The sequence below is a fragment of the Triticum aestivum genome, chromosome 7D (assembly GCF_018294505.1).
Source record: "Triticum aestivum cultivar Chinese Spring chromosome 7D, IWGSC CS RefSeq v2.1, whole genome shotgun sequence".
NCBI classification, from domain to species: Eukaryota; Viridiplantae; Streptophyta; class Magnoliopsida; order Poales; family Poaceae; genus Triticum; species Triticum aestivum.
The window spans coordinates 65,116,556-65,126,267 of record NC_057814.1 but is presented as its reverse complement, the minus strand read 5'-3'; the positions used below and the strand labels follow the sequence as shown (position 1 = coordinate 65,126,267).

The following is a 9,712-nucleotide window of genomic DNA, read 5'->3' as shown; positions in this document are numbered from 1 at the left end:
AGAAAATGCCCAGTGAAAACCGAGAAAGAAAAAAAAATAAAAAATCAAAGAAATAAATAAAGGAAAAGAATCTAAGAAACCAAGAAAACCAGGTAGAAACCATAGAAACAAAAGTTTATGAAAGCCGAGAGAGAAACTAAGAAAACCGGTGAAAAACTGAAGTTATATCAAAGAAAAAAACCCAAATAAAACCGGCGAACAATAATAAGAACCGAAGAAAAAACAAAAGAAAACGTGAAATAGAAAGAAAACAAAGAAAAACTACCGTAATAGGCCGGCCCATATGTTCAGCCCATTCAGCGAGATATCGCTCTCGGGCGTTCCCATGCCGCCGAACAGAACCCCCCTCAGCGGCCACAGGTAGCCAGCAGCAGATAAGATTTTGATAGCACACGGCCGAGTGCTGATCCCACAGCGGCCACAGGAAACAAAGCCGAAACGAATATAGCAGCAGCCCAGGATAAGATTCAAAATATCTTGACGACTGTGCAGCTCGCAGGCTGCGGCAATGGCGGCGACACTGCAGTTCATCAGCCTGCTCGGCACCTCCTCCGCCCATCCAGCCCCTTCCTGCAGCAGCAGCAACGAGAAGCAGCACCGCTCTGTCCACCTGCCGCAGCAGCAGCAGGGGAGGAGGCTCCGCGCCGTCCGCGCCGTCGAGACGGGCGCCGAGCCTGCCACCGCCGACTCTGAGACGACGGTGGAGCCGCCGTCCGTCGACTTTGCGTTCGTCAGCGTGAGTCCTTCTCTCCTGCCTGGATCGGCCATTTGTTCTGCTTTTTGATTTCCGTTCGTCCGCTGGCGATGATGCTGCATGCAATTGCAGCCTCGGTTGCTGCCGGACGGGACGCCGGACGTGCACTACCGGACGGCGTGCGGCGGGCAGAAGCTCAGGGACATCATGCTCCAAGGTTACATCGACCTCTACGGGCCTTACGTGAGTGCCGCCCCGGCCCCGCCTGCGATCTCTCCTTCCTTCATCTTGGTGCCCAGTGCTGATGCTGTTGACGCTGCTGCTGCTGCTGCAGGATAAATTGCTGCTCAACTGCTCGGGAGGCGGCGAGTGCGGGACTTGCATCGTGGAGGTAAACCAACTTTCAGAGTTAATGTTGAAACCGCAAGTGCTGGATAAGCACATCTGTAGGATATCTCTAGAAACAATCCTTGCTATTAACTGCAGCCGCAACTCGGAAAACTCTCAAAATATCCATTCCCCTTCACATTTTTTTCAGGTAGTTGAAGGCGGCGAAATGCTTTCTCCGAAAAACGAAGTAGAAAAGGAAAAGCTCAAAAGGGTGTGTGCACAGCTCCCTAGCTCAGTCCATTCATAATTTCCACTAAATACCCAATTATGGTAAAGAGAAACAATGATAATAACAGTGTAACTTTGTGCTAAACTCTGAATGTTGATCTTCAGAAACCCAAGTCATGGAGGCTGGCGTGCCAGGCCACGGTTGGCAACCCAGATTCAACAGGACAGGTATCGCAAATAGGCCCACATTCTGTTTTATGAACATTCCAAGTAAACATCATGGACTTGAATGATTCTTTACTCTGTGTAGATGGTCATACAACAGCTACCAGAGTGGAAGGTACACAAGTGGGACAAGTGACTGGCGTATAACATTATGATGATTATGCAGTAGACCTCATGAGTCATGACCCTGGAAGTATTAAGGCAGGAGCAACACTTGGTCAAGAGAAGAAGAACTAGAGGCTGTCTGCTTGAAACCTCAGCGAGGACTATATGTAAAGGCCGACACAGAGACATGTGAAGGCGTCCCATAGAACTAGAAGCACAGGCGCACTTCCTTGCGCTCGCAAACAAATACGTAGTGCAAAATAATCCAAAGTGCTCCAATGCTCAAATATAAAACAATCGGTTCATTTTTCTCATCCTAGGCGATCACCTATTGTATAATACTGTGCATCACCTCGGCACCCTCGCTCACCAAGTCCACAAAAAAATCGTCATCGCGACTACACTACACACATATCTCATCGAGCCATCGTCCACCGGCACAATTTTCACAACTATTCCCTCATTTTCACAACTATCTCGCGACTTCACACTACACACATATCTCATCGAGTCATCGTCCATCGCTGGAGGTTGTTCTGGACGTTCTCAAACATGATTGCATTCCCTGATTGAGTAATACAAGAATTATTTCGCGAAAAAAGAGTGAACGTCCACTGGCACAATTTTCACCACTATCTGTTTGACGCGGTGATACGGGGCAAACCGTATGGGTAGCCCAATCTTCACAAAGTGAAGGTGCATTCGAGGATGAACGCGGAGAAATCGTAAGGGAAACACAAGCGTGCAGCACTCAAAGACAAAATGCACAACCAAATCTCTCATACCACAAGTCAATACAAGAGGAACAGTTAGATCCAACAACAAACAAGAGAAATAAGGAGCTGGAGGTTTTGAAATCCATGGGGATTCTTATCCAATTAGGAGATCTTGATCCTACTAAGAGGAGATAAATCGAGCAAAGCTCTCTCAGGATTTAGTTTAAACATAGCTTTGCCCTAGATTTGAGGAGGGAAACAACTTATATCGTCAAGCCACGAAGAGACATGTACATGGGGAACGATAGGACAATTTCACCGCGCGCAGGTAGGTTGACATGGTCCAAAGGGCTCTGTGTAAGTTAGACATGGGGCCGAACGTTATGTCAGACTGTCCGATGTGTCGAACTGCACATTGGTACTGATGTTGGAACATCCAACATCATCTAGAGAGCATTTGGGTACGTAAGTCCCGCGTTGGGTCAGATCCCAGGTCAGACTGCCCGACTTTGTAGTATCCAACAAAATAACCTCCTTGGTGATGTTCGTTGCTTCTTCTTTGAACCCCTTCTTCTACTTGCTTACGCGAGAATGCACAAAGTTTGCAATGAGGTACATGTACCACATGAATGTATAGGAAGCTCGACTAGTAAGGAAGTCCACTTGGAGCTCCCCCAGGGTAGGGTCAAGATCCTCGTCAGCATGAAAAGTAGCGAGGTTTGTGACGTTGAAGGTGTCACTCACCAAGTACCTGTCCAATGCAATATAGATCTTGTACTCCCCCCGTCCTTGAAAAAATGTACTTCCAACTTTGTTGGAGGGTCAAACTATTTCAAAGTTTGACCGAGTTTGTGCAAAAATATGTCAATGCTTGTGAAACCAAATAGGTATATGATCAAAATATATTTTATCATGAATCTAATGCTACTAATTTGATGGCATAAATGTTGGTCTATTATTGTATAAATACGGTCAAACATAAAAAAGTTTGACTTTCCAACAAAATTGGAAGTACACTCTTTCAAGGACGGAGGGAGTAAGCATTATCATTGATACTTTGGATGAACTTGAAGGGAGGGTCGGCTCATGGAAGTAACTTGGACTTGCGCTCTTTCGGGGAGTGATCATTGCGAAGATGCACCCACATGAGGTCACCAGGGTGAAGACCATCGGATTCTTGGTGAGGCTTACCTTCTTGGCGTGGCATTGAACTTGTCGCTCGATGGTGAGTCTTGTATCTTTGTGCATCCTTTTCATGAACTTGGCATGTGCACTTGCATACATGTTGACGCGCTCTTGTAGAGGTAGCGGCATGATGTCCAAAGGTGACAAAGGGTTGTAAACAACTTCAAACGGAGACTTGAGTGTTGTTGGGTGTCGTGCACTCAAAAGGGAGTTATACCTGATTCTGGGGAGTTGATCAACATTGGTGATATCACCATGAGGGCGTCGATGGGAATTTGGCGCATCCATCGGTTCAATTCTCTTGAGCCGTCGGTGTTCTCTAGCAAGATTGACCCTCTCCATGCGAGATCCTAATGATGTGTTGTATTCGGCCAGCACTGCTACAAGCACTTGTGAACGAATAACGAGATCAAGTATATGTATGGCCCTATGCCAACATCCAACAGACACAACCTTGAACAATCAAGTGCAAATTACTAGAACTGAAGTCATTCTGTAATGTTGGTCAACATTAGAGATATCACCTAGAGAGTGGCGACACATTTTTGTCACCTCCATATCTTCAAGTATCATGGACTCATGTTTTGTCGGCGCTCTCAAATGAATTATTCATATCCAGCCAGCGTAAACAGAAAATAAAAATAAACATTGAATTAATGGTCATAGTCAACAATCATTTTTAGTTTACACACCAAACAGAAGCTGGGCCAAAATCATGAAGTCCCTGCTCAACCATGCCTGATACTAGACATCAATGGCAGCAATGCAGTCATGCAAGGATGGTAAATTTTAGTGACACACGACAAGTTTCTATCAAAAAATAAACTGAAGCACGAAGTTGCCATGCTTGCCAGCTAAAGTTGCAATCCTTGCGTAACTAAACTTGCTATAAAAAACGTTCAGAGTTGCTATGTGCCCACGCGTGACACTTATTAGGGTCCATTTTTTATTGCTTTTGATTAGGAGAAAGGGATGGGAGGGAATGTGTAGGCAAAGATAAGGGAAATTATGATTCCCTTTAGAATTTGTGATCCCTTATTCGAAGAAGGAAGGGGGTCACCTGCAAAAAAAAGAAAGAAGAAGAAGGAAGGTGGAGGGAGGCATTGGATGATGGATCGGTCGATTGGATTGCGTTACAAAAAGACGAACGAAGAAAAAAGAAATCAGAAACGGAAGATGGGGTTTGGTTGGGAAAAAATTGTTGGGAGATGAGGTGGTCGTATAAAGATAAATAAATTCATAAATAGACAGATGACCATGTGTAGACATCGCCAAAACCCTGCAAGCGCAAGATGCAGTTCCTGAAGCCGCGCACCGTCCGCCTCTATCCGAAACTACGGCGATGGATCTTGACGGACGCCGCGAGCTCTGGTTCCGGCCTGCAGCCGCTCGCTCTAGCCCTCAACAAGCGCCTCGCCGACGACGCTGGGAAGAGCAACAAGAACCTCGTCTTCTCGCCGTTGTCCATCTACGCGGCGCTATCGCTGGTGGCCGCCGGCGCCCGCGAGCGCACCCTGGCGGAGATGCTCGGCGTCCTCGGGGCGCGGTCCCGGGACGACCTTGCCGGGTCAGTCCGCGCGCTGGCGGAGCAGGCCCTCGCCGACCAGTCATGGGCCGGCGGACCGCACGTCAGCTTCGCTTGCGCCGTGTGGCACGACAAGACGAGGCCCCTCAAGCCCGACTACGTCGCCGCCGCCGTCAAGTCCTACAAGGCGCAGACGTGCGCCGTGGACTTCCACGAGAAGGTCGGTGTCAGTCCCATCTCTCGTTTGGCCGTACGTCCATGATCGATCCGTGTAGGGTTTTTAGGGCACACATGCACAGATCGATCGATAACATCAATTAATGTGGTTGTGCAGCCGAAGGAAGCTGCGGAGCAGATCAACGCATGGGTGGCGGCGTCGACGAACAAGCTCATCCCCTCAATCGTTGATCCAGATACACTGTCCAACCAGACCGACCTCGTCGTCGCCAACGCCATCTACTTCAAGGGCAAGTGGGACAAGCCGTTCGACGAGGAAGACACCAAGGAGGACAAGTTCCACCGCCGTGACAGCAGCACCATCGACGTGCCCTTCATGCGAGGTTGGGGCAAGCAGCGTATCGCGTGCCACGACGGCTTCAAGGTGCTCCAGCTTCGTTACCGGAGAGGCCTGTCGTCGCCGGCACGCTACTCGATGTGCATCTTCCTCCCCGACGACCGCGACGGGCTGTCGCAGCTGTCCGACAGGATAGCGGCCGACCCTGACTTTCTACGCGAGCACTTGCCGACGAGCACCGTCTTGGTCGGCGACTTCCGTCTACCCAAGTTCAAGCTCGCGTTCGATACCGAGTTGACGGGCGTTCTCCAGGACTTGGGACTCAAGGACGCTTTCGACCCGGGGAAGGCCGACTTCACGGACATGGCGGAGGGCACCTTCAGGCCCCTGGCACTGGAGGAAGTGCTACACAAGGCTGTCATCGAGGTGAATGAGGAAGGCACCGAGGCGGCCGCTGTAACGGCAGCCCTCATGTTTGGATGTGCATCTGACTACCCGCCGCAGTGTGTGGACTTTGTCGCTGATCATCCATTTGCCTTCTTTGTGATGGAGGAGGCGTCGGGTGCGATCATGTTCGCAGGGCACGTCCTTGACCCATCAAGTTAGTTATGATACTCACGATCGACCATGGCCTTCGCAGACTCAGGAAGTCAGGATTTGTAATTAGGTGCTCTACAATTACCATTTCGTTTCCATATACAAAGTTAAGTTAATACCGTGGTCTATATAGCTAGCTTGGTCCACATGTAGGAAAACAAAAACCCTTATCGCATATTTTGTGTGGCTCACTTGATTTTTTAGAGAATAGGCACCGGCCGAGCCCGAGAAGAGCTGGAACCTAGCCCGACTTTGAATTAATGAAGCCATCAACCGGACAGGATTTCAGGGGCATCACATTACAGGAAATTGAAAGTAGAGCAAAAGAGAAAGAAAGATACATGGCACAAGGTAGAACAACACAATGGCGGCGCCATAGAGCCAAAGCACTAAGCAGCGATGCCGACGACCAACACTACGCCCACACCAACTAGCCAACTATGGACACAAAAGGCGGGCACCACCGTGCAAGCATCGAGCGTTGGCTGCATCCCGAGGCCAAACTTGGTCAACACTTGACTTGTCTCTGTCGTCTCAAAGGGCCACTACCCCTTCACCTAGGCTCGATGGGTGCCACACCGGCGACCGGTAAAGTGGCTCCCACAAGAACCCAACACAAGGTGACTGAGCTGCCATAGGAGTAGCAGGAGGACATACCCACGAACACAGATGACCAACCAAGCGAACACCATCACCAGCAGTGGTGGAGCGAAGCACCAGACATGAGTTGTCGAACGAAGGTGCAACACCACAAAGAAGACCCAAGACAACATCGGGTGGCATCGGGTGAAGCCGAGCAGGATGCAACAGGAAGGCCAGGCCATCACGCACCGCCACCATGCCACCAGCATCCCTGCCACCAAGAGCAGTTCCCAGTCGTGCCTTCAAGAAGGAGCACGACACCAGGGTGTCGTCGACACCCAGATCGGGGGAACATCGGCTTTTGCCATAGCTCGAGGAGGAGGCCGGAGGGAGAGGGTCCACCCCAAAGCCTCCAGGAAGGGGATCAACGCCAAAGGCATTGACTTTGGGAAGGTCGCCGCGCCGCCCAGGGGTTTCCCCAGGAACCTCACCCACTTGCCAGATCTGCCAGGCCGGTACCGGGGGATGACAACAACAGCTGCCAGGGGCCGAGGCCAGCACGGATCGGGGCAGATTGGAGTTGGGCGGAGCTTCTTCATGGAGTAACGGCGGACTGCGAGCAGCCGCCTCAGCACCTTCGTCCGCAACCTCCACGCCGCCCACACGGTCGTGGGAGGCTGCACACCAGCGCCCGCCGGCGCAGCCCGCCGCCCAGGCCGCACAACGCCCACCGGCCGGGGCTGAAGGAAATATGCCCTAGAGGCAACAATAAAGTTGTTATTTATATTTCCTTATATCTTGATAAATGTTTATTATTCATACTAGAATTGTATTAACTGGAAACTTAGTACATGTGTGAATACATAGACAAACAGAGTGTCCCTAGTATGCCTCTATGATACGTCTCCAACGTATCTATAATTTTTGATTGTTCCATGCTATTATATTGTCCATCTAGGATGTTTTATATGCATTTATATGCTATTTTATATGATTTTTGGGACTAACCTATTAACCTAGAGCCCAGTGCCAGTTTCTGTTTTTTCTTTGTTTTTGAGTTTCGCAGAAAAGGAAAACCAAACGGAGTCCAATTGACCTAAAACTTCACAGAGATTATTTTTGGACCAGAAGAAGCCCACAGAGTATCGGAGATGGGCCAGAAGAGTCCCGAGGCACCCACGAGGGTGGGGCGCGCCCCCGACCTCGTGGCCGCCTCGGATACCCCCCTGACTTGTTCCCGACGCCAACACCTCTTATATATACCCAAACTCCCAGAACATAACCTAGATCGGGAGTTCCGCCGCCGCAAGCCTCTGTAGCCACCAAAAACCAATCGGGACCCTGTTCCGGCACCCTGCCGGAGGGGGAATCCATCACCGGTGGCCATATTCATCATCCCGGCGCTCTCCATGACGAGGAGGGAGTAGTTCACCCTCGAGGCTGAGGGTATGTACCAGTAGCTATGTGTTTGATCTCTCTCTCTCTCTCTCTCTCTCGTGTTCTTGATATGGCACGATCTTGATGTATCGCGAGCTTTGCTATTATAGTTGGATCTTATGATGTTTCTCCCCCTCTACTCCCTTGTAATGGATTGAGTTTTCCCTTCGAAGTTATCTTATCGTATTGAGTCTCTAAGGATTTGAGAACACTTGATGTATGTCTTGCATGTGCTTATCTGTGGTGACAATGGGATATTCACGTGATCTACTTGATGTATGTTTTGGTGATCAACTTGCGGGTTCAGTGACCTTGTGAACTTATGCATAGGGGTTGACACACGTTTTCGTCTTGACTCTCCGGTAGAAACTTTGGGGCACTCTTTGAAGTTCTTTGTGTTGGTTGCATAGATGAATATGAGATTGTGTGATGGATATCGTATAATCATACCCACGGATACTTGAGGTGACATTGGAGTATCTAGGTGACATTAGGGTTTTGGTTGATTTGTGTCTTAAGGTGTTATTCTAGTACGAACTCTATGATAGATTGAACGGAAAGAATAGCTTCGTGTTATTTTACTACGGACTCTTGAATAGATCGATCAGAAAGGATAACTTTGAGGTGGTTTCGTACCCTACCATAATCTCTTCGTTTGTTCTCCGCTATTAGTGACTTCGGAGTGACTCTTTGTTGCATGTTGAGGGATAGTTATATAATCCAGTTATGTTATTATTGTTGAGAGAACTTGCACTAGTGAAAGTATGAACCCTAGGCCTTGTTTCCTAGCATTGTAATACCGTTTATGCTCACTTTTACCACTTGCTACCTTGCTGTTTTTATATTTTCATATTACAAAAACCTATATCTACCGTCCATATTGCACTTGTATCACCATCTCTTCGCCGAACTAGTGCACCTATACAATTTACCATTGTATTAGGTGTGTTGGGGACACAAGAGACTCTTTGCTATTTGGTTGCAGGGTTGTTTGAGAGAGACCATCTTCATCCTACGCCTCCCACGGATTGATAAACCTTAGGTCATCCACTTGAGGGAAATTTGCTACTGTCCTACAAACCTCTGCACTTGGAGGCCCAACAACGTCTATAAGAAGAAGGTTGTGTAGTAGACATCAAGCTCTTTTCTTGCGCCGTTGCCGGGGAGGTGAGTGCTTGAAGGTATATCTTTAGATCTTGCAATCAAATCTTTTAGTTTCTTGTTTTATCACTAGTTAGTTTATAAAAGGAAACTACAAAAAAAATGGAATTGAGGGTGCCTCATATGCTTCATCTTTTTAATATCTTTCGTGAAAATGATGGGAAGGATAATTGTGCTCAATTGCTAGAGGAAGAATGCATTAGAATGTTTTCCACTAAATCTTTGAATGATGAGCATGATTGCAATGTTGTTAGTACGAACTCTTTGAATATCCATAGTACTAATGATGATTGCACTAGTCGTGATGAAAATGTCTCTTATAAGCATGTCAATTTTTGTGGAGTGCATAGAGTTTGCAAGTACACACCAAATAGGGAAGATAGATTTTGCAAGAGGCATAAGTATTTAGAAAC

The 9,712-nt window shown here is 48.2% G+C and overlaps 2 protein-coding genes across 3 annotated transcripts; both read left to right on the top strand.

The window, feature by feature from the left end:
- Positions 1-344: 344 nt before the first annotated feature.
- Positions 345-1,896, top strand: LOC123169026 (photosynthetic NDH subunit of subcomplex B 3, chloroplastic). 2 transcript variants are annotated; one of them, XM_044586884.1, is made up of 6 exons: positions 391-736; positions 827-937; positions 1,029-1,085; positions 1,233-1,295; positions 1,418-1,480; positions 1,563-1,896. In XM_044586884.1, exons 1-6 carry the CDS (start codon positions 509-511, stop codon positions 1,611-1,613), a joined length of 573 nt encoding a protein of 190 aa, XP_044442819.1. In that variant the 5' UTR covers positions 391-508; the 3' UTR covers positions 1,614-1,896. The 2 variants fall into 2 exon arrangements, with proteins under 2 accessions (XP_044442818.1, XP_044442819.1); XM_044586883.1 differs by having other exon boundaries at positions 345-736; positions 1,029-1,295.
- A 2,859-nt stretch (positions 1,897-4,755) lies between these two features.
- On the top strand, positions 4,756-6,270 carry LOC123170049 (putative serpin-Z5). The gene is made up of 2 exons (XM_044587896.1): positions 4,756-5,228; positions 5,343-6,270. Exons 1-2 carry the CDS (start codon positions 4,776-4,778, stop codon positions 6,126-6,128), a joined length of 1,239 nt encoding a protein of 412 aa, XP_044443831.1. The 5' UTR covers positions 4,756-4,775; the 3' UTR covers positions 6,129-6,270.
- Positions 6,271-9,712: the final 3,442 nt, after the last annotated feature.